The sequence below is a fragment of the Vipera ursinii genome (assembly GCF_947247035.1).
Source record: "Vipera ursinii genome assembly, contig: scaffold_242, whole genome shotgun sequence".
Classification (NCBI taxonomy): Eukaryota; Metazoa; Chordata; class Lepidosauria; order Squamata; family Viperidae; genus Vipera; species Vipera ursinii.
In genome coordinates, this window is record NW_028148276.1 from 11988 (window position 1) to 35634 (window position 23647).

The 23647-nt window shown below is 42.9% G+C and overlaps 1 protein-coding gene across 1 annotated transcript; it reads right to left on the reverse strand.

The window, feature by feature from the left end:
- Nucleotides 1–530: 530 nt before the first annotated feature.
- On the reverse strand, nucleotides 531–17382 carry LOC310650634 (ly6/PLAUR domain-containing protein 2-like). The gene is made up of 3 exons (XM_083380216.1): nucleotides 17248–17382; nucleotides 4646–4765; nucleotides 531–810 (listed from the first exon to the last, which is right to left on the reverse strand). Exons 1-3 carry the CDS (start codon nucleotides 17351–17353, stop codon nucleotides 608–610), a joined length of 429 nt encoding a protein of 142 aa, XP_083236342.1. The 5' UTR covers nucleotides 17354–17382; the 3' UTR covers nucleotides 531–607.
- Nucleotides 17383–23647: the final 6265 nt, after the last annotated feature.

Consider the following 23647-nt stretch of genomic DNA (forward strand, 5'->3'; position numbering starts at 1 on the left):
GAGCACCAAGGATCCCACAGTCCTCCTCCTCCTTCTCTCTCTCTCTCTCTCTCTCTCTCTCTCTCTCTCTCTCTCTCTCTCTCTCTCTCTCTCTCTCTCTCTCTCTCTCTCTCTCTCTCTCTCTCTCTCTCTCTCTCTTGGACTCCACAAACCCCACTCCCTACTACCATTGATGATGTTGCCGAGTTTGGTAATGAAATGTCTGCAAGAAAACAACCATGGTCAGAGAGCACCAAGGACTACTCCTTCCCTTCTCCTCCTACTTCCCTTCTCCTCCTACTTCCCTTCTCCTCCTCCTCCTCCTCTTCTCCTCCACTCCACAAAGCCCACTCTCTTCTAGCACTGATATTGCCTAACTGCACTTTGAAAGGTCTTCAAGAAATCAACCCAGCTCAGAGAGCACCAAGGACCCCACGGTTCAGCCCTGAGCTACAAATATTATCTTCCATCAATGTTTGCAGTAACTTTCAGACCGTTTCTGGTCTCATTTTCTTTATTTGAGACAAAGAAGGTAGCCAGGAATTGGAAGAGAAGACAACCCATCGTTGAACCCATCATTCGAGGAAAGTGAAGAAGGCTCTCTGCCAAATCATGGAGAAATTCAGTCTCAACTGAGGAAGAGGAAGAAATAAGCCAGGATTCCTCCCATCATGGTGTAGCTGATCTCTAGCCAGGAGGCCCCGTCATGGTTGCAGAGGTTGGTGTGGCAACAGGTCACCAGACGCGTGGAACCAATTTCATCTATCTCGGAAAGGTTGCAGATCATAGAACAAGACTTTGTGACGGTGAGTTCACCCACAAAAGGGTAGACTGCCAAACAACCAAAAAAGAAAAAAAAAAGAAATTTCAGAGAATTAGGCCCACAGAAACCCATGTATCATGCTAGAATTGATCCCGTGTCCTCCAATGTCTCCTAATAAATTCTCTGGAAAAATTCAGAGAAGAGCAACTAAGAGGATCCAAGGCCTGGAGACTAAAACATACAAAGAAAGGCTGTGGGACTTGGGTTTGGCTATTCTACAGAAAGGAAGAAATAGGGGAGACACGATTGCAGCGTTCCAGTATCTGAGGGGCTGCCACAAGGCAGAGGGGGCCAGGTTGTTCTCCAGAGCACCAGAGGGAAGGACGAGAAACAATGGTTGGAAACTGACCAAGGAGAGAAGCAACCTGGAATTAAGGAGAAACTTCCTGACAGTGAGGACAATCAACCAGTGGAACAGAAGTTGCCTTCAGAAATCGTGGGCGCTCCATCACTGGAGATTTTTAAGAGGAGACTAGACACTCACCAGTCTGTGATGATATAGGTTCTCCTGCTTGAGGAGGAGGCTGGACTAGAAGACCTCCAAGGTCCCTTCCAGTTCTATTTTATTCTAAATAATTTCTGGACCACCTCAGAAGGATGAGAACTGTAGGATATCTTCTCTGATGGATACACAGATTGGGGAAACCTATTATTATTATTATTATTATTATTATTATTATTATTATTATTATTATTATTATTATTATTATTTTGATAATAATAATAATAATAATAATAATAATAATAATAATAATAATAATAATAATAATAATTTCACATATAATATGTGAGTGCAGCAAAACTAGACATGACCGAGTTGCTAAACTAATCCACTGGGCATTGTGTAAAAAATACGACTTGCCTGTGTCCGAAAAGTCGTGGGAACATAGGGTGGAAAAAGTTGTGGAGAATGAGAGGGTGAAGATCTTGTGGGACTTCCGAATACAGACAGATCGCCATTTGGAACACAACACGCCAGATATCAAAGTCGTAGAAAACCGAAGTGTACAACTGATTGATATCGCTGTACCAGGAGATGCCAGAGTCAAAGAAAAAGAACTGGGAAAAATTACGAAATACCGTGACCTGGCCATCGAAACTGCGCGATTATGGATGAAACGCGTAACAGTGATACCCATTGTCATCGGGGCACTGGGAACGATGTCCAAAAACTTTGCAAAATACATCAAGAAATTGCAGCTTCCTGCAATGACTGCAGCAAAGCTACAAAAATTGCGCTACTTGGAACATCTTACATTTTAAGGAGATACCTGGTTTATACCTGGCAGCAACCTGTGTCAACCATTAGCGCCAGTCAATTAGAGTGCTTAGTTGACTGAGGTTCATGTTTTATGAATAAACATTTAATAATAATAATAATAATAATAATAATAATAATAATAATAATAATAATAATAATAATAATAAGTTGGAAGGGACCTTGGAGGTCATGTAGTCCAACCCCCTGCTCAGGCAGGAAACCCTATACCATTTCAGACAAATGGCTGACCTCTCCTTAAAAACTTCCAGTGTTGGAGCATCCACAACTTCTGGAGGCAAGTTGTTCCACTGGTTAATTGTTCTAACTGTCAGGAAGTTTCTCCTTAGTTCCAGGTTGCTTCTCTCCTTGATTAGTTTCCATCCGTTGCTTCTTGTCCTGCCTTCGGGTGCTTTGGAGAAGAGCTTGGCTCCCTCTTCTTTGGGGCAGCCCCTGAGATATTGGAAGACTGTAATGAGTCTTCTTTTATCTTCTAGACTATCAGTCTTTTTCTATCTTCTGGACTATCTGTTCTGGCTCCCAGAACCAAGATGCTTTTGTAGCTCCAGAATCCAGAAGTCTGGAAGGCAAGCTGTCCCACTGATTAATCCTTCTCATTGCTAGGAAATTCCCCCTTATTTACAAGCTGAATCTTTGTCTGAGGAGCTTCCACTTATTCCTTCTTGCCCTGCCCTCAGATGCTATGGAAGAGACCCCCTCCTCCCTGTGACAGTACTTCCAAGTATTGGAAGATACTATCACATCTCCATGGAGTCTTCTCTTCATTAGGCCAAACATATGTAGCTCCCTTAGCCATTCATTATATGCTTTAGCCTCCAGCCATCTAATCATCTTTGTTGCTCTTCTCTGCATCTTTTTAGAGTCCCAACATCGGTTTTCTGTTTGTTGTTGTTAGTTGCGAAGTTGTGTCTGATCCATCACGACCCCATGGACCACGTTCCTCCAGGCCTTCCTGTCCTCTACCATCTTCTGGAGTCCATTTAAGCTCACGCCTACTGCTTCAGTGACTCCATCCAGCCACCTCCTTCTCTGTCGTCCCCTTCTTCTCTTGCCCTCCACCTTTCCCAGCATGAGGCTCTTCTCCAGTGAGTCCTTCCTTCTCATTAGGTGGCCAAAGTATTTGAGTTTTAGCTTCAGGATCTGGCCTTCTAAAGAGCAGTCAGGGTTGATCTCCTCTAGGACTGACCGGTTGGATCGCCTTGCAGTCCAAGGGACTCGCAGGAGTCTTCTCCAGCACCAGAGTTCAAAGGCCTCAATTCTTTGGCGCTCAGCCTTTCTTATGGTCCAACTTTCACAGCCATACATTGCAACTGGGAAGACCACAGCCTTGACTATATGCACTTTTGTTGGCAGGGTGATGTCTCTGCTGATGTCTATTTTCTATAGTTGTGACCAAAATTGGACACAGTGTTCCAATAATAGACTGCTGGGTCATGCTTAAGTGGTTGTCCACTCGGACTCCTAGATCCCTCTCACAGTTACTACTGTTGAGTCTGGTGCCTCCTATTCTATATCTGTGCATTTGGTATTTCCTTCCTAAATTTAGGACCTTATGTCCATGGAGATTCTCAGTCATCCAAGTCATAGTTATCCCCAAAATGCATTTTCGCGAGGCAACTGTGATTCCTTGTTTTCTTTGAAGACATTTCACTTCTGAACATCGAGTCTATCTTCCAAAGAGTTGGCCAATTCGATAAGTTCCCTTTCTATCCTCCGGGTTTCTTAGAGTCGATAGGATGTACAGTAGTTAATCGAATCAAGGGTGGCAATCAAAGCTTCATCTGAAGGTTGTTGCGCATCACGTGTGCCCAATAGAGCTTTGATTACACTGTTGTCGTTGAAGTCTTGACTTTTTGGGCCAACTCTGTAGACACTCTATGGAGATTCTCAGTCACCCGGGTCATGATTGTCCCAAACGTGCTTTTTCAGGAGCCAAGTGGACTTTCTTGTTTTTCTTGGAAGATGTTTCGCTTCTCATCCAAGAAGCTTCTTCTTCAGGTCTGACTAGATGGTGGGGGTTGTCCTTTGGGACAACCAGACCTGGATGACTGACAGCCCCCCCACCTCCCAAGAAAGAAACATTTTGGGGGATATTAAAAGGCAGATTATATTTCCCCAAAGGATCTTAAAGGCAAAAACCAATAACAACACACACACACACACACGTGTCTCTCTGCCCCAAACAGAAACCTGGTCTGCAGAAATGCAGAAGTGATAATCTTGTCAGAAAGATTGGAGCCAGGAAGCTGATGGGATTAAAGACAAAGATCCCTAGAATCAACAATCCCTCACATATTAAAAAATAAAATAAAATCCAACACTCGTCAGCCACAGCCCCCAGGGAAGCAGGATAGGACCTTTGGGACATATCACTAATGTGGAAAGGATCGACACATTTTATCATGGCCAGGCTGTGTGGTTATGTGAGGTTGATCCAGAGGCACACATTTTTAATCCCTCTTTTTTTTTTCATAGAACGAGGAGTGAGAGTAGGAAAAAGCTTCTTCGTTTAATCTTGACCTGCAGAAATTGAGACTTGGGTTAATTTTGCCTTCCCCTCTCACCTTCTTCAAGAGAGTGCATGATCGTCATACACATGGTTTGGTTCGGCATACACTTAGCCACGCTTAGGCATTTCTCCGGTCTGGTGGGCTCCCGGCAGAAGAAACATTGAAGAGTTTGGGCTGTTGTGAAAAAAAGGATTACACATAAGTACCTAGATTTTAGAACTATTAAACAAGGAGCGAGAGAGAGAGAGAAAGAGATGCAACTGGATTAAAGTTCATTTAATCTTCCTTAGAGAGAATACAGAACAAAAAGGGCTGGAAGGGACCCTGGAGGTCTTCTAGTCCAACCCCCTACTCAGGCAGGAAACCCTAATAACCAACGATGACGAACCTTTTGCCCAAACTGCAACCCCAAAACCCACTGATGTATCGTCAGGTGCTGGATGGGCGTGGCTCATTGGGTGGGTGTGTCTGATTGGGTGGGTGTGGCCCATTGGGTGGGTGTGGCCCATCGGGTGGGCGTGGCCGCAGGGGTAACGGCAGACTGGGTGGGACTAAAACGTTGAATCCATCAATTCCAACTTTGTGAGATCTTTCTTTTTTCCCCGCGAGAAGTTGAAATTGATTGATTGATTGAACCTTTTTTCTTTCTTGCACCCGGCGGCGGAGGCCTAAAGCGAAAAGGTTTTATAAAACCCAGCTGAAGGCCTAGGACTGGGGCGACGGCGCGTGCGCCCGCATAGAGGGATCTGCGTGCCACCTGTGGTACGCGTGCCGTAGGTTCTCCACCATGGCCCTAGACCATTTCAGACAAAGGGCTGTCCAGTCTCTTCTTAAAAACCTCCAGTGTTGGAGCAGTCACAGCTTCTGGAGGCAAGGAGTTCCACTGGTTAATTGTTCTTAATATCAGGAAATCTCTGGTTAGCTTCTCTCCTTGATTAGTTTCCATGCATGACGTTTTGTCTTGCACTCTGTAAAGGAAGGGGAAAGGAGAAAGGGGAAAGGGGAAGGGGGAGGAAGGGGGAGGGAGATGGGGAAGGGGGAAAAGAAGAGAGGAAGGGGAAATGGGAAGGGGAAAGGAGAAGAAGAGGAAAAGGGGAAGGGGAAATTGGAAGGGGGAAGAGAAAAAGAAAGGGGAAGGGGAAAGGAGAGAGGTAATGCTTCTCTCTTTGATCAGTCATCCAAGTCATCGTTGTCTCAAAGATGCTTTTTCAAAAGCCGACTGGACTGGCTGTTTGTTTGTTTGTTTGTTTGTTTGTTTGTTTGTTTGTTTGTTTGTTTTTGAGGAGGAAGAAGAAGTCATTTCACCTCCCATCCAAGAAGCTTCTTCAGTTCTGATTAGATGGTTGGGATGATGGGAGAAGTTCTGACCAACGAATGTCAGAATTAATCCTTCCATTCCCCCCCCCCTCTCCCCTCTCCCCTTCCCCTCCCTACCATCCGGTCAGAACGGAAGAAGCTTCCGTTGGATGGGAAGCGAAAGCCCACCTGCCTTTGGGAAAATAATAATAATAATAATAATAATAATAATAATAATAATAATAATAATAATAATAATAATAATAAAGTTGGAAGGGACCTTGGAGGTCATCTAGTCCAACCCCCTGCTAAGGCAGGAAACCCTATACCATGTCAAGCAAATGGCTGTCCGGTCTCTTCTTGAAAACTTCCAGCGTTGGAGCATTCACAGCTTCTGGAGGCAGGTTGTTCCACCGGTTAATTGTTCTAACTGTCAGAAGTTTCTCCTTAGTTCCAGGTTGCTTCTCTCCTTGGTTAGTTTCCATCCGTTGCTTCTTGTCCCGACTTCGGGTGCTTTGGAGGATAGCTTGACTCCCTCTTGTTTGGGGCAGCCCCTGAGATATTGGAACACTGCTATCATGTCACCCCTCACCCTCCTCTTCATTAAACTACACATACCCAATTCCAGCAACCGTTCCCTATATGTTTTAGCCTCCAGCCCCCTAATCATCTTTGTTGCTCTTCTCTGTACCCTTTCTAGAGTCTCGACATCTTTTTTACATCGTGGTGACCAAAACTGGATGCAGTATTCCAGGTGTGGCCTTACCAAGGCATTGTAAAGTGGTATTAGTACTTCACTTGATCTTGATTCTATCCCTCTGTTAATGCAGCCTAGCACCGTGTTGGCTTTTTTGGCAGCTGCACCACACTGCTGGCTCATATTGAAGTGATTGTCTACTAAGACTCCGAGATCCCTCTCACAGTTACTACTATTGAGCAAGGTACCACCTATACTATACCTGTGCATTTGATTTTTCCTGCCTAAATGTAGAACCTTACTTTTTTCACCATTGAATTTCATTTTGTTAGATAGTGCCCAGTGTTCGAGTCTGTCCAGATCCTCCTGTATCTTAAGCCTATCTTCTGGAGTATTGGCTATTCCTGCCAGCTTGGTGTCGTCTGCAAATTTGATGAGTTCCCCATCTATCCCCTCATCCAAATTGTTGATGAAGATATTGAAGAGCACTGGGCCCAGAACAGAGCCCTGGGGCACCCCACTACACACTTCCTTCCATGTAGATGTGGTTCCATTGAGGACCACACGCTGAGTACGGCCTGTCAGCCAGCTACGAATCCATCTGGGGGTGATGCTATCTAACCCATATTTTTCTATCTTATCAAGTAGTAGGTTGTGATCTACTTTATCAAATGCCTTACTGAAGTCCAAGTAAATTATATCTACAGCATTCCTCTGGTCCACTAGCCCCATTTGAGATATTAAAGAGGTGTGTGTGTGTGTGTGTGTGTGTGTGAATTTCTAATAGACTTGCTGTCGTTCAGGGAGGGGGCAGATCTGACCTCTGAGAACAGAGCTTGAACCTACTTGTCTACACAATGCTTCCTTTCATCTTTTATCAGTATGTGTATCAGTCACCATGCCCTTCTCAGAATGCTAAGATAGGAGGCAAAAACTTGTGAACTGTAATTATCGTCAACGGCAAGCCACATAAATGTGTCAATCCCAAATCTGGCTCCGGATGGAATTTGCAAACAGAGACCCAGATCTGAAATTAAACACGGCCGGCAAACATTGCAAGGCCAACACCACAACTTCCAAGATGTGAAGTCTGAGTTTTGAAGAACTGGAGCATGCATTCTGTTCGAACAAGCCGGCCTGGCCTAATGGGTGATGGGTTTGGGTTTTATTGTTTTTTATGTATTTTAACTTATTGTTATAGTTTTTGGGCATCTTGTTTAATCTCTTTTAATTTTTGTATTCTTGTCTTTTAACATGTATTGCCCTGTTCACCGCCCTGAGTCCTTCGGGAGAAGGGCGGTATACAAATAAAATTATTATTATTATTATTATTATTATTATTATTATTATTATTATTATTATTATTATTATTATTATTATTATTATTATTATTATCATTATTATCATTATTATTATTATTATTATTATTATTATTATTATTGATCGTTTTGACTTTCTTGGGATTTGGTGAAACCCTGGGAAGGTCAAGGTGGTAGCCAGGCTGTCCACGCAATTTTATTGTGGTTATGAACGGTCAGGATTTAGTGTACGATCCTCCCAACGCCCTTATCTAAATCAGGGACAAGCTGTAGATTTTGTAGGAGTTAAACACAACAACATATTATTAAGAGAGGGCTTGGAAGTTAAAATTTGCTGTCCCGAAGGTGCTTTCCCACCCGCCGAAGGTGCTTTCCCACCCGCCCCAAAAGGCAACTGGACTTTCTTCGTTTTTATTTGGAGATGTTTCTGCTTCTCATCTAAGAATTTTCATTCAGAACTGAAGAGATTTTGTGGATGAGAAGTGAAACATCTTCAAGGAAAAACAGAGAAAGTCCAGTTGCCTTTGGGACAACCATGACCTGGATGACTAAGAATCTCCATAGATATTAAATTTTGCTGTTCATTTAACAGTTAACTACTCTGTTTTATATATATATATATAGTAGGTAGAGGAATCAGAATGGAGCTGGAAGGGACCTTAGAGGTCTTCTAGTCTAACCCACTGGTCAAGCAGGAGACTATATACCAGGGGGAGGCAACCTAGGCTTTTTTATGACTCAAGGACTTCAATTCCCAGAATTCCTGAGCCAGTGGCTGTCCGGTCTCTTCTTAAAAACCCTCCAGTGATGAAGCACCCACGTCTTCTGAAGGCAACTTCTGCTCCACTGGTTGATTGTCCTCACTTAGGAAGTTTCTCCTTAATTCCAGGTTGCTTCTCTCTTTGATCAGTTTCCAACCATTGTTTCTTGTCCTGCCCTCTGGTGCTTTGAAGAATAATGTGACCCCCTCTTCTTTGTGGCAGCCTTTCAAATACTGGGATACTGCTATCATGTCACCCTTGGAACTGGGTATGTCTAGTCTAATGAAGAGAAGGACGAGGGGAGACATGATAGCAGCCTTCCAATCTCTCAGGGACTGCCCCAAAGAAGAGGGAGTCAAGCTATTCTCCAAAGCGCCTGAAGGCAGGACAAGAAGCAACGGATGGAAACTCATCAAGGAGAGATCCAATGTAGAACTAAGGAGAAATTTCCTGACAGTAAGAGCAATCAACCAGTGGAACAACTTGCTTCCAGAAGTTGTGGGTACTTCATCACTGGAGGTCTTCAAGAAGAGATTGGACAGCCATTTTTCTGAGATGGTCTAGGGTTTTCTTCCTGAGCCGAGGGTTGGACTAGTAGACCTTCAAGGTCCCTTCCAACTCTATTATTCTATTCCAGGGGTGTCAAACTCAATTTCATTGAGGGCCGCATCAGCATTGCAGTTGCCTTCAAGGGGTCGGGTGGGTGTGGCCTGGGTGGGTGTGGCCTACTGGGTGGGCATGGCTAGAGTGCGTATGGCCTACTGGGCGGGCATGGCCAGCTCTACATTGTTCGCATCAAGGTTGCCTATGGGGGCCTGGGCAGGAGTGGGACAGATCTGAGGGTCTCTGGCAGAAGGAGGGTCTCTGGGCCAGGGCCAAGGCATTGGGGGCCATTCTCTCACTGTCTCCAGGATGGCTTCGCGGGCCACATGAAACCACTTCGCGGGTCGGATCTGGCCCCCGGGCCTTGTGTTTGACATGTCTGTTCTATTCTATTCTATTCTATTCTATTCTATTCTATTCTATTCTATTCTATTCTATTCTATTCTATTCTATTCTATTCTATTATTCTATTTAAACATGGCCATCTCAAACAAGCTATGGGACAGCAGGCCGTGGCCAACGTGACACGGGACAACTTGCTATGCAAAATTCCACACAGGATTACTCAATGTTATCCACCACTGTTTCTTGGACATAATTTCCATGGTGGGTGGGGCGGAATAATATTTACCACATTGAGTTACCCCACATGGAATTTTCTTTGACCAGTTGTCCCAGGGCAAGTTGGTCACAGCGAGATGGCTGCGGAGAATTGTCCTAAACCCATAGTGTCTACTAGCAGTTTTCATCCCCTCTCAACTTTGGCAACAATTTTAAGGTATGTGGACTTGAGCTCCCAAAATTCTCCAGGAAGTCCTGGGTGCTCTCTGAGCGTGATAGCTTTCTTGCAGGCATTTCATTTCACAACTAGGTACAGTAGTGGCCAAAATGGTGGAAACCTTTTGAGAAAAGTGTATTTTTGAGGTTTGATGGCTAATAAGAGCCATCAAACAAGAGCCTTGGTGGAGCAGTGGGCTAATGCCTCCTTAAGTAACACCAGCTGCCTGCAATTAGTGCAGGTTCGAGTCCCACCAGGCTCAAGGTTGACTCAGCCTTCCATCCTTCCGAGGTAGGTAAAACGAGGACCCAGATTGTTGGGGGCAATTAAGCTGACTTTGTAATAATGCCGCTTGGGGTGTGTGTGAAAGCCCTAATAAGCAGGCATATACATAGAATGAAGGCTATTGCTAAGCACATTTGATTTGTGCTTCTTAGATTGTAAGCCGCCCTGAGTCTTCGGAGAAGGGCGGGATATAAATGGGATTAAAATAATAATAATAATAATAATAATAATAATAATAATAATAATAATAATAATAATAATAAAAATAATCATCTTTGTTCCTCACCTCTGCACTTATTCCACGTGTGGCCTTACCAAGGCATTATAAAATGCTATTAACACTTTGCGTGATATTGATTCTGTCCCTCTGTTAATGCAACCTAGGTCTGTGTTGGCTTTTTTGGCAGCTGCAGCACACAGTTGGCTCATGTTTAAGTGATTGTCCCAGTAGGATCCAGCAGCCTTCTTAGAATTATTGCTGTTGAGCCAGGTATCACCTATCCTATACCGAAGCATTTCTTGATGGACATTCTCAGTCATCCAGGCCAGGGCTGTCCCAGAGGCGCTTTTTCAAGAGTCAACTGGACTTCCTTGGTTTTCTTTGAAGATGTTTTGCTTCTCCCCCAGGAAACATCTTTTCTCTGTGACAGCCCTTCAAAAATTGGAAGACTGCTATTATGTGCCCCTTAATCTTTGTCTTTCTTAGACTAGACATACTCAATTCCTACAACTGTTCCTCATACTGAGACTCTAGAAAGAGTAAAGAGAAGAGCAACAAAGGTGACCAGGGGACCAGAGGGTAAAACATATAAAGAAACGGTCACTGGAATTGGATACGTTTAGTTTAATGAAGTGAAGGATGAGCCGTGTTCCAATATCTCATGGGCTGACGCAAAGAAGAGGGAATCAAGCTATTCTCCAAAGAAAAAACAATGGTTGAAAACTGATCAACGAGAGAAGCAACCTGGAATTAAGGAGAAACTTCCTGACAGTGAGGAGCATCAAGCAGTGGAACAGCTTTGCCACCAGAAATCGTGGGCGATCCATTACTGGAGATTTTTAAGAAGAGACTGGATAGTCACCTGTCTGAGATGGTATAGGTTCTCCTGCTTGAGCAGGGGGCTGGACTAGAAGACCTTCAAGGTCCCTTTCAGCTCTATTCTATTCTACATTCTACATTCTATTCAAAGCACCTGAAGGCAGGACAAGAAGCAACAGATGGAAACTCATCAAGGAGAGAAGCAACCTAGAACTAAGGAGAAACTTCCTGACAGTTAGAACAATTAACCAGTGGAACCACCTGCCTCCAGAAGTGGTGAATGCTCCAACACTGGAGGTTTTTAAGAAGAGACTGGACAGCCATTTGTCTGAAATGGTATAGGGTTTCCTGCCTGAGCAGGGGGTTGGACTAGAAGACCTCCAAGGTCCCTTCCAAATTATATTATTATTATTATTATTATTATTATTATTATTATTATTATTATTATTATTATTATTAATGTTTTAGCTTCCAGTCGCCTCATCAATCTTGTTTCTTTTCTCTGCACAACTTCTAGAGTCTCAACTTTTTTTTTTGGTATTGTGGCGACCAAAGCTGGACGCGGTGTTTCAAACGTTGTCTTCAAAAGTGGTAGTAATATTTCTCCTGACTGCAGCTGAGCCACAAGATCCTGCAAATTCCACGCCGATAAAACTTTTGTATCGGGATCAGCCTTGTTCACACGTGATACGAAATAAACATTGTTTTGCAACTTCCCTTTGTCCCTAACCCTAACCCACAATTTGATCTTCCCTTTTCCTGGTCCATTCTTTGGCGATTACCAGCTCTGTTAACTAAGCTGTTTTGTTGACCTAACTGAAGGAATGCAATAGTTCTTTACAGCTCCACTTATATAAATGATGATGGGTCCAAGAATTCGTAATGGTTGTAAGTTGGGAGTTCTTAAGAAAAGATTTTAATCCTGGGATTATTGGAAGCTTAGAAGGTAGAAATGGAAGCATTTGGTGACCGTTCGAACTTACAATGACACGGGAAAAATAAATAAATAAATACATAATAAACCTTTATTGTCAAACTACAACATGTGTACATTGAGATTAGCTGACCCCCCCGTGCTCTCTCCCCCCAACACACAGTGACAACAAACCCTCCATCCTACCACACCATGTGAACCAACAACACCACACACCGGCCTCCCAAGTCATAAATTCTGCATACGTTCACAGAGATTATATCCCATTTAAAAGCCTAACAGCCCATGGATAAAAGCTATTTTTCAGCCTGTGGGTACGGCTGGCTATATTCCTATATCTCCTACCGGATGGTAGGAGAGTAAAGAGATACCGTCCAGGGTGTGAGTCATCCCTGAGAATCTTCCTCACTCTTCCAAGGCAACGAGCCCTGGCGAGGTCATCCAGTGGGGTCAGGGAACAGCCCACCATGTCTTGTGCTGTGCTCACCACCCTCTGTAACGCTTTCCTATCTGCAGCTGTCAGACCAGCATACCAAACCACAATACCATACGAGAGGACGCTCTCTATGGTAGACCGGTAAAAGAGGGTCATTAGCCATTGTTCTACCCTGTTCTTCCGCAAGACTCTAAGAAAGTGAAGCCTCCGTTGGGCCTTAACTGTAGATGTTGACCTGCCTTCTCTGGATCTGTTTCATCTAAACCCACAGAACAGTATTTTACGTACATCTGAATCTGCCAGTAGTTGCTAGTTGTACCCCCAGGAAACGTCTCTGTAGGATCCTATACATGCTACTTTCAACAAAAGTGGGAGCCGGTTCCAGCGATGCAAAAACAGGCCAGCATACCAAACCACAATACCATACGAGAGGACGCTCTCTATAGTATACCGGTAAAAGAGGGTCATTAGCCGTTGTTCTACCCTGTTCTTCCGCAAGACCCTAAGAAAGTGAAGCCTCTGTTGGGCTGGTGACTGTTTTTCCCACTTATGACCATTGCAGTGTCCCCATAGTCACGTGCAGTGCTTTTTTTGTAAAAGAAAAAGGTTCCGGAACTCACACATGTCATACAACCCACCTTGCCTACCCTACCAAGGTTCCATCCAAAAAAGGTGCCGGAACTCCGTTCTGGGCATTCTATGACAAAAAAAAGCCCTGCTCATGTGATCAAAATTCAGACACTCGGCATTTGACTCATATTTATGACCCTTGCAGTGTTCTGGGGTCCTGTGAGATCCCTTTTTGCGACTCTCTGACTAGCAAATGCAGTGGGAAAACTGGATGAACACCCAGGTTACCAACTTAACAACTGCAGAGATCCACTTAACAACTTGGGCAAGACTCATTTAACAAATGTCTCACTTAACAACAGAAATTTTGGGCTCCGTTGTGACCATAAGTTGCATAGGGCATAACATTGACCTTTTTTGTGACCCAGAGGGTGATCCAATCTGAACTGCCAAACCTAGGGCAGCCCATTGCTTGAGTATGTACCTACCTCTCTGTTGCTCTCTAGTGATGTTTACAACTCAGTTTTGGTAGCCGTAGAAGAGTGTTTGTCAGCCTTGGGAAGTTCAAGCTGGATAGACTCCAATTGTCAACGCTGCTAACATCGGATGTTCTTGCTTTGAAAACATATGGAGATGCAACCATTTTCCTTCTTATGTTTTACTCTTAGAATTAGAGTTGGAGTTAGATGATGCTGGTGGGCAGGGAGGAGGAGGAACGTGCATGGGAGCTTAGCTAGACATAACAATACTGCAACTAGTGTGAGAACAAAGGTTATTGAAATAAGAAATGATAAGAATTGGTGGGTTGGAGAGCTGGAGGGAAAGCCTGCATTTCAAACTAATTGGAAAATGTGATTTATGACTTTGAATTGGAGGAGGGAATTGTGCTTTGATACTATGTGCTCAGGGGAGGGGAATTCAGATTTTGGCTTTGATTACGTAAGTGCCGATGTTATGCTTCTCAAATAAAGATTCTTTAAGGTAAACAACGCCACGAAGTTCTTTTGAAGAGTTTTCATCTGTTGGAACCACGACACCAACTCCCAGAATTCCTCAGCCAACCAAAAGAATTCTGAAAGTTGAAGTCTACCCAGCTTAAAGTTGCCGAGGTTGACAAACACTGTCTTAAGATAAGTAGAATGTAGAGATAACTGTGTCTATAGGAAAAGCATTCTTAAGGCATTTAATTGTTGTATTAAGGGGTCCTTGGTGCTCTCTGAGCTTGGTTGTTTACTTGCAGATGGTTCATGACCCAACTAGGTAACATCATCAGTGCTAGAAAGGAGTGGAGTTTACAGGGAGGAGGAGGAGGAGGAGGAGGAGGGGAATTATGGAGGCCTTGGTGATTCCTGAACTTGGTTGTTTTCTTGCAGATGTTTCATTATCAAACCCTACTCCTTACTAGCTCTGATGATATTACCTAGTTGGGTAATGAAAGGTCTGCAAGAAAACAACCAAGGAGAGAGAAAGAGAGAGAGGGAGGGAGGGAGGGAGGGAGGGAGATGGATGTGTCTGTGGAGATTCTCAGTCATCTAGCTCATAGTTGTCTCAAAGCATTGGTGGGATTCAAATATGTGAACAACCGGTTCTCTGTATGGATGTCACTTCCGGAAGTCCATTCTGGGCCTGGGCAACAAAAAATTAGCTAGCCAAGATTGTGGAAGACACAGACCCACCATAGGGGTGAGAATAGGATTTCTATCTGTCTGTCTATCTCTCTTTACTTCTACCTCTACTGTCTTTATCTCTATCTCTCTATCCTAAGAATGACATCTTTGTCCCAAAAAAAAATGCAGTGCCAGGAAGAGCTAAAATCCTACGGACAATCCTCAAACTCCCAAGGCTGTGATTGAGGTAGACACAGATCTCTCCTAGGAATTGGGAATATCTAGTCTAATGAAGAGAAGGACGAGGGCGACATGATAGCAGCATTCCAGTATCTCAGGGGCTGCCCTAAAGAAGAGGGAATCAAGCTATTCTCCAAAGCGCCTGAAGGCAGGACAAGAAGCAATGGATGGAAACTAACCAAGGAGAGAAGCAACCCAGAACTCAGGAGAAACTTCCTGACAGTGAGGACAATTAGTCAGTGGAACGGCTTGCCTCCAAAAGTTGTCGCTACTGCAACAGTGGAAGATTTTAAGAAGAGACTGGACAGCCATTTCTCTGAAATGGTATAGGGTTTCCTGCCTGAGCAGGGGGTTGGACTAGATGACCTCCAAGGTCCCTTCCACCACCACCACCACCACCACCACCATCATCATCATCATCATCATCATCATCATCATCATCATCATCATTATTATCATTATTATTATTATTATTATTATTATTATTATTATTATTATTATTATTATTATTATTATTATTATTAAGCAGGAGTCAAAAAGGTCAATGCAATCCTAGGCTGCATCGACGGATGGATAGAATCAAGATCATGTGAAGTTCTAGTATCATTTTTCAAAGTCTTAGTAAGACCACATTTGGAATACTGCACCCAGATTTGGTCACCCCCAATATAAAAAAGATGTTGCAATTCAACAAAGAGGGCAGAGAAAAGCAACAAAGATGATCCGAAGCCTGGAGGCTAAAACATATAAAGGACGGTTGCTGGAATTGGGTATGTCTAATTTGATGAAGAGAAGGATGAGGGGTGATATGATAGTTGTGTTCCAGTATCTCAGGGTCTGCCCCAAAGAAAAGGCTATTCTCCAAAGCACCTGAAGGCAGGAGAAGAAGCAACAGATGGAAACCGATCAAGGAGAGACGCAACCTGGAACTAAGGAGAAACTTCCTGACAGTTAGAACAATTAACCGGTGGAACTACCTGCCTCCAGAACCGGTGAATGGTCGGACACTGGAAGTTTTTAAGAAGAGACTGGACAGCCATTTGCCTGAAATGGTATAGGGTTTCCTACCTGAGCAGGGGGTTGGACTAGATGACCTCCAAGTTCCCTTCCAACTCTATTATTCTATGTTATCTTTGTTCTGTGAGTGAGAAGAAGACTTTCAGATGAGAATTTCTGTTTTCTTTATTACAATTCCCAGCATTCCAAGCTTCTTAAAGTCTCCAGATCTTCAATCTTTGAATGCAGCTGTAGAAGGTAGGAGAATTCTAGGAAGCAAGTAGGCTTTCCATGAGTGTTTTATCTGGAACATCTTTCCATCTTCTTGGTCAAGGGACTGGGAGACTGGGAGATCAAACGGTGACATGTTGCAAGTCCCAAGTTACTTCAACTTGGGCTATGACCGCAATACATTCCATCTGGGTGGAGAAATGGTGAAATGCTTCCTTGTAATCCTTTCAGTCCAAAGGAATGTACAATTTGGCAATCGAAGTTATCAACACAACTTGTCCTTTGTGTCTTAATATAACTCCTAAGCACCAAGCCCAGTGAAGAATGTTCCCTATGCCCAGATGTCTCCTGACTGGTTGACTCAGCCTTCCATCCTTCCCAGGTAGGTAAAATGAGGACCCAGATTGTTGGGGGCAATAAGCTGACTTTGTAATAATGCTGCTTGGGGCCCCCCGAAAGCCCTAATAAGCAGGCATATACATAGAATGAAGGCTACTGCTAAGCTTGTAAGCTGCCCTGAGTCTTCGGAGAAGGGCGGGATATAAATGGGATTTTTTTAAAAAAACAACTGGTGGTTTTCAAGAAGAGGCTGGACAGCCGTTGGTCCAGGGTGCTATGGGGTCTTCTACCACGGACACAGGGGTTGGACTAGAAGACCTCCAAAGTCCCTTCCAATCCTATTGATCCATGTTCTTCTGGTGTGCCTTATGATCTTCTCTGAGAACTTTGCCAACTTTAGCTCTGAAATGTTTTCACAGAAGAAGAACACTGGAAGTATATCTCGGCCAGGGGCATCCCAGGCCGTCTCATATTTCTTCTTCCTAATTAGAAAAGGAGGGATTGATTTAAATAAAAAGTTCTTACCGAACTCCGCAAACAAAACAGCGGTCAGTAGGATGGTCACCACCACCACCCTGCCTCTCGTATGGGTCTTCACCATCTTAGATTCCAGTTTGCCGCCCATCCACATTCAGGCTCCACAGTCCCAATCCTTTGTTCTTCTCCGTTGCAAATGAATTCCCCCTTCTGATACAAAAATACTGTACGTTGGGGGGGGGGAAATGTTGGTTTTCAGTCTGGAAGGATTAGATGATGCAAAACCAAACAGACACACCTTCTCTCTTTGTTCCCTGGTCACTCTTGTGCAAAACCATTGGTTAAGATTTCTACACTGCTCACAAATGATCCGTTCTTTCTAATCCTCATCACCGTGTGCTCATCAACCCCGTCATTTATTGCTTCTTTACACAATGTTTTGTACTTTTGACTGTTCGATATTTCTCAAGGATTTAAGGGAGTTAAAGATGTTATCGTAATATATAATCCAATGTTTTGTAGTTGATGAGTTGAGATTCTATCTGTTCCTGTTGGGTCCTGGTACTTTTCCAGAGTTTTTGAGATGGCACCAGGTGTAGTAACCTCTGGTAGATTTACTACAACTGTCTTTCAAAGTATCTGTTCCTGTTGGGTCCTGGTACTTTTCAGAGTTTTTGAGATGGTACCAAGTGTAGTAACCTCTGGTAGATTTACTACAACTGTCTTTCAAAGTATCTGTTCCTGTTGGGTCCTGGTACTTTTCAGAGTTTTTGAGATGGCACCAGGTGTAGTAACCTCTGGTAGATTTACTACAACTGTCTTTCAAAGTATCTGTTCCTGTTGGGTCCTGGTACTTTTCAGAGTTTTTGAGATGGTACCAAGTGTAGTAACCTCTAGTAGGCTTGCTACAACTGTCTTCCAATGTTTACTCCATTTTATTTGAAGGTGTGTTTTTCCAACAGTATTTTTTCTTATTTTTTTTTCTCATTAACTCTTCTATCTCCAGTTACTACCATGTTAATTATCCACACTTGCTTCTTTGTAACTACAATAATATATGGTTTATTATGGGCTGAATGTTTATCAATCTGCACCTGGAAATCCCTTTAGGATCTTAACCCTTTGGTTCTTGATCACTTTTTCCATATTGCGATTCTACCAATTCTTCATTGCTGGTAAGTTATAATTGTAAAATTCTGGAAGTTGAAGTCCACACATCTTCCAGTTGCCGAGGTTGAGAAGCAGCGGTCTAGTCAATCAGAATAGAGCGGAAAGGGACCTTAGAGTCTTCTAGTGCAACCCCCTGCTCAAGCAGCAGATTCTGTATCATTTCATAATATTGTTATGAATATAACAATATAATATATATTACTATATATATATTATATATTATAATAATATTATATAAGATTACCGCAGACGGGGACTGCAGCCAAGAAATTAAAAGACGCTTGCTCCTGGGGAGGAAAGCCATGGTAAACCTAGACAGCACACTAAAAAGCAGAGACATCACCCTGCCAACAAAAGTGCGTCTAGTCAAGGCCATGGTCTTCCCGGTTGCAATGTATGGCTATGAAAGCTGGACCATAAGAAAGGCTGAGCGCCAAAGAATTGAGGCCTTTGAACTATGGGGCTGGAGAAGACTCCTTCAAGTCCCTTGGACTGCAAGGCGATCAGACCGGTCAGTCCTAGAGATCAACCCTGACTGCCCTTTAGAAGGCCAGATCCTGAAGTTGAAACTCAAATACTTTGGCCACCTAATGAGAAGGAAGGACTCACTGGAGAAGAGCCTAATGCTGGGAAAGATTGAGGGCAAGAGAAGAAGGGGACGACAGAGAATGAGGTGGCTGGATGCAGTCAAAGGGACCCCAGAAGATGGTGGAGGACAGGAATTTAGATAGATTGATAGATAGATAGATGATAGATAGATAGATAGATAGATAGATAGATAGATAGATAGATAGATAGATAGATAGATAGATAAACAAACACAAAACACACATATTTTTATACTTTACTATATATGTGTGTGTATTAAAGTGTAAATGGTACAATGAGATAGATAGATAGATAGATAGATAGATAGATAGATAGATAGATAGATAGATAGATAGATAGATAGATAGATAGACAGATATAGATGATAGATAGATGATAGATAGATAGATAGATAGATAGATAGATAGATAGATAGATAGAAAGATAGATAGATAGATAGATAGATAGATAGATAGATAGATAGATAGACAGACAGACAGATATAGATGATAGATAGATAGATAGATAGATAGATAGATAGATAGATAGATAGATAGATAGATAGATAAACAAACACAAAACACACATATTTTTATACTTTACTATATATGTGTGTGTATTAAAGTGTAAATGGATACAATGAGATAGATAGATAGATAGATAGATAGATAGATAGATAGATAGATAGATAGATAGATAGATAGATAGACAGATATAGATGATAGCCAGCCAGACAGACAGACAGACAGACAGACAGACAGATAGATAGACAGACAGACAGACAGACACACAGGAACACACACACACATGTATTTTATATACTTTACTATATGTGTGTGTGTGTTTTAAAATGTACAATTGGTACAATTAAAAATGTAGAGAGAGAGAGAGAGAGAGACAAACAGACAGACAGACACGCATTTTATATACAGTGTGTGTGTGTGTGTGTGTGTGTGTGTGCAATGGGCCAGAACACACAGTTGTAGCTGATTGGTTGGAGAGTGCTGACTCATGCATTAGGCAATCTATGTGATGATTGGTTGCTGTGGGTATAAAGGGGGAGTTTCCCTCTTTTCCCGCCTTTTTTTTTCTGTGTGCTCTAGGCTGTTTGAAATTTACCTCATGATGTTCCTATGTTCCCATCTTGTCTGCTGTAAATATAGATGCTAAATATATTTATTTATATAAAACTACAACTTTGTGTCAGTGTCTCTGACTTCATTTGGACTTCATGTATATATTCATACACACACACACACATTTATTTGATGATGCTTCATTTAAACTCAATTTCTATATCAGTGACTGTATTAACCTCTATAGATGCCATCGGCTAAACAAAATTAATATATATAATAAAATAAATAAATAAAATTCCCTGGGATAGATTTATGCCTGATCTCCACGTTCTTTCCTCTTTTTTTCCCTTCCAGGACCTCCCTCAGTGCGAGGGACTATTTAAATACAGATTATTTTTCTGACTCTACCGAGTGCAATGAACATTACTGATGGTCCAGTGGAACCGAATCAATCAAAAGAGCTATTTTTTTTTTGTCTTCTCCAACTGGGTCTTCTTCAGCAACGAAAAAAAGCAACAAAATGACCAGTTCTTGCACTTCTCCTGTTCTTCACATGATCAGACGAGGAATCTTAATTGAGCAATAGTCAACTTAGTTACTGGAGAGGCCAGCTCAGATTCTCTTAGGAAGAAAAGGGAGGACGACTTGGCCCCTTTGTGGTCAATTGACAAAAACAATAAAGAAGGATCTAATTTCCAAATAGTTTGAATGAATCATCTGAGAACATTCCAAACAAACCACCTTCTTCTAAACAAAGGTCTTTCTGATGGTTCATTAAACCTGAAAAGCCAAGACTTCATGTTTATTACAGGGTTGTTGTTTTTTTCACTTATCCCATCATCCTTTGATCAGTTTGAGCCTACTTCAACTTTTCCGGCCAACAGCCCGGAGGATCGTTGGAAAGATCTCCTTGGATATGCCAGCTAGGGAAGATGGGAATTGTGGTCTAAATGCCCCTGGAAGGAGAGAAACCATTGGACATGCTGGCTAGGGAAGATGGGAACTGTGGTTCAAATGCCCCTGGAAGGAGAGACCTCTTTGGACATGTTGGCTAGGAAAGATGGAAACTGGAGAAAGCTTTGGACATGTTGGCGAAGGAAGTTGGGAATTGGGATCCAAACACCCCAGGAAAGAGAGAAACCTTTGGACATGCTGGCTAGGGGAGATGGGAATTGTGGTCCAAGTGCCCCTGAAAGTTCAGGAAGACTGGATTAGCCCTATTCTTAAACAGCCCTACTTTTGCCCCAAACAGATCCCAAGTAGACTTGACACTCACAAGGGTGGCTGGTGTGGCAATGCTGAATGTCAGGAGGTGCCATTTCATAACAAAAAGCCAATAGGTTCCAAACTGGATGCTGATTCGATAACCCAAGCCTAACCCATGTAATGTATAAATGGTGTGACTCTGTAACCTCAATAAAATTTGTCCTGATTACCGGTATTTCAGAATAAAGAAGGATACTTGTACTTCCACAGGTCAAAATATGGTTGGACAGTGTAGAGGCTCTGAGGAAGACTAAACAAGAATAGATGTTTACTACCAAGCACCTGAAGGCAGGACATGAAGCAACGGAGGGAAACTAATTGAGAGAACTAACCTAGAACTAAGGGGAAATTTCCAGGAACAATCAGTGGAACAGCTTGCCTCCCGAAGTTGTGGGTGCTCCAAGATTGGAGGGTTCAACAAAAGATTGGACAATCATTTGCCTGAAATGGTATAGTTTTTCCCTGCTTGGTCCCTTCCAACTCTTATTCATTTATTCTGTTAATATAAATTGAGTTTTCCCTTTGATGGATCCTTTTTAGAAGGACATCTCACTCATCCTGAGTGAACTCCTAATTTTCTTCTAGGTTCTTTCCAGCTAGACCTCATTCCTCCAAAATATACTGCCTTAGTATATTTCTTGTGATAGGACCCATATTTATCTGCTAATAAATTGCTATGTTATTCTTGTAGGGAAGCTTCACCCTTACTCCAGCCAACCATTGCTTTCCTAATATCCCTTCTTTTTCTCCTTCCATTCAACCATTTTTGATTCTCAGAGTCAAGTCCCTGCAATTGGCTGGGCAAGGTTTTTCAGAAGTAGTTTGCCATTGCCTCCTTCTCAGGGCTGAGAGAAAGTGACTGGCTCAAGGACATCCAGCTGGCTTTGAGCCTAAGGCAGGACTAGAACTCAACGTCTCCTGGTGTTTCCCCCAAAGTCACCCACCATCTCCTGGTGATTGGTCCAAAATCACCCAGCTGGCTTTCATGTTTAAGGCAGGATTTGAACTCAGTATCTCCTGGTGATTGGCTGACGGAAAAAATAATCACACAGCCGGTTTTCATGCCTAAGGCAGGACTAGAACTCTCAGGGGGTTGGACTAGAAGACCTCCAAGGTCCCTTCCAGCCCCTGGATTCTATGATTTATTGTGGCCCACAATGCACACCGTGCCGTGAAATTCTCGATCCCCTTTTTAATATGGAGGCACAACTGTGACTTCTGATTCAGCCTGGCTTTTCCTGGGAAAATTATCCATGGACATTGAAGATGGGGCCTGCCCGTCCATCAAAGCTCATTTCCACTTTGTCAGCTTTCAGAAAACCACACAAAAATAAAGAAATAAGTGTCTATTTTCAGGAAATGGGTTGTCTCCTCATGGGCCCTTCAGCAAAAGCAGGAAATGCCAGCGTTATTAAGAGGACCCAAATTTGGTTTCATATTTATTTTGTGGACGTTTTTAGTGTTTGCGTTGGTTCGACTGTGCTTTTTATTGTTTTAAAGTGTTTCCCACCGTAATGTATATTTAAAACAAAAAAACAAAAATCTGTAAGCCTCCCCGAATCCTTGATTGAGAATGGACGACTGTAGAAATTGAATGAACAAACGCATGAATGAATGAATGAATGAATGAATGAATAAACAAACGAATAAATAAACAAGGAAGTAGTCTCTGCCCCAATCAGAGTTCCAGATCAATCAAAGCTCCGAAAACAAGAGTTACTGCTAACAGAGGTTTGGAGCACCTTACGACCGTCATACGGTTGCACCTGTCTTCCTGACAGCAGGTTAAAGTATACAGCGAAGGCCAGGAGTTTTTAGGAATGGGACAGTTGACTGCACAACCTTTTTGAAGCAGGAATCCAGACAAAGTAGTAGCTAAACAGGAAAGGAAAGATACAACAGGTTAAACGATGCGGCCTTCTGCTCCTTTCCTTCAGGCCTGAGTTACAGTTAGTCAACTATTCCCCCATCCAGTTGGGCAGTGATGTCATCTCCTATTATCCCACAGTAGGGAAACACCTGAATGTGCTGTGTGTGTGTGTGTGTGTGTGTTAAGAGAGGTGAAAAGGTCCCTCCTGTGTCTGTATTGTGGGGAAGAAGATGAATTCCCAGGGCCTTCATGTTGCTCTCCTATAATTGGTGCACTATAAGAGACACATGGGGTCCTTGGTGCTCTCCTAGATGGAGGAGGAGGAGGAGGAGGAGGAGGAGGAGGAGGAGGAGGAGGAGGAGGAGGAGGAGGAGGAGGAGGAGGAAGAAGAAGAAAACTGTGGGGTCCTTGGTGTGCTCCGAAATTGGTGCTTTTCTTGCAGACATTTCATTACCAAACTAGGTAACATCATCAG